The 1343-nt window shown below is 36.3% G+C and overlaps 1 protein-coding gene across 1 annotated transcript in view; it reads right to left on the bottom strand.

The window, feature by feature from the left end:
• The window catches only part of LOC119585276 (cadherin-87A-like), a 49841-nt gene that overhangs the window by 440 nt on the left and 48058 nt on the right, over positions 1 to 1343 (bottom strand). The window contains exons 36-39 of the mRNA XM_037933950.1: positions 1204 to 1328; positions 878 to 979; positions 551 to 710; positions 77 to 295 (exon numbers count right to left, since the gene is read on the bottom strand). Of these exons, the coding sequence (XP_037789878.1) occupies positions 77 to 295; positions 551 to 710; positions 878 to 979; positions 1204 to 1328 (606 nt within the window). The remainder of the gene's footprint in view (positions 1 to 76; positions 296 to 550; positions 711 to 877; positions 980 to 1203; positions 1329 to 1343) is intronic.

Genomic DNA, 1343 nt, shown 5'->3' with positions numbered 1-1343 from the left:
GTTTTTCCATGAATAAAACGTCAACCATTTCATAACATGCTGAAACAAACAGGAGAGGTCAGGCCATAAACAGCACCTGATGCAGAGGTGATCTAGGAGTCTCCACACCGGGGACGCGAGGACCCTGGGCAGAGGATGGACGTCTTAGATGATCAAGGGTTGCATAATCATTGCTCTCCCCAGGATCTTCTCCAAGAGTTAGTGTCCCTTGTTGCAGTCCTCGCAGTTGCAATGATCGCAGTGTACCTCCGTGGGACTTTTGGATTGTAGCATATGTATTACTCTGTGCATCCAACTGGAAAGTATTGCAAAAGAATTTTAGCATAATGGAATGTAATTAGTGGTGTATGGTAAATGTTAAACCTTGATATTTACCATGAAAATGTAAATATGTTTGACATAAAAAAAAAAAAAAAGTTTATTTTATTATGAAGTAATTGCCAAGTAGGCTGAAAATTTAGTTTCTTACGTACAAGCATGCTATGTAATTTGTGTATATCTACCAATAATATCTTCATATGAAAAACACTAGTGAATCTGCAGAACAGACCTGTGATAAGTCTATACTAGATCTTCGGTCAGGAGTCCATTCCGCATCAACCGTGACACTTGGACCCTGGCCTGGAGGAGGAGCGCCGTTCACTTGGGTTGTGTCAAACTCACTCATTACTTGCATGGTTAGTTCCTGTTCTTCATACATTTTCAATTTCCTGTGAAAGAAAAAATATAATTTAATAGGGCTGAAAGTTATATGAATAGGAATATTGAACATTATTTTAACAAATAAGTAATTGATTTAACATGAATATCATAACCTTGGCTTTTAAATTACAATCATTTAAGCATACTCAAAGCTCGTTTAAGGATAAATACTTACTGGTCAACCCACAATGGATTTTCTGTAGTGTTTAGACCCAAATCTTCATCAATATTACGTTTGATCAAATGCTCTGTGGATCTGCTTGATGGAGTCATTACCCTAAGAAATAAATAGCAAAATAAACAGTTCAGTGAGTCCTCTGGTTATGAGGAAAAGATAAATATTTCAAATAGTTATTGCTTTCTTGTTTAAGACTTCGCCAAATTCATTTTACAAAATCTTTCTACAACTTGTTAAGATGTAGTAAAACAAATCTAATTAGAACATTTCATATTCATATTCAAATATTCAAATAAAACAATGTCTATGAAATAAAATCATACCAGTATCTGAGGCAACAACAAACAACAATGAAGGAGATGAAGCCAATGAAGAGAACGATCATAAGTGCTATAAGACCTGCTAGACGTGCGTCCACCTCATCCCTCTGGGCTTCCACTGTTGCAGGCTGGTGAGAATAGGA

Source organism: Penaeus monodon, chromosome 19, assembly GCF_015228065.2.
Source record: "Penaeus monodon isolate SGIC_2016 chromosome 19, NSTDA_Pmon_1, whole genome shotgun sequence".
In the NCBI taxonomy this organism is placed as follows: domain Eukaryota; kingdom Metazoa; phylum Arthropoda; class Malacostraca; order Decapoda; family Penaeidae; genus Penaeus; species Penaeus monodon.
This window is presented reverse-complemented; position numbering and strand designations above follow the sequence as displayed.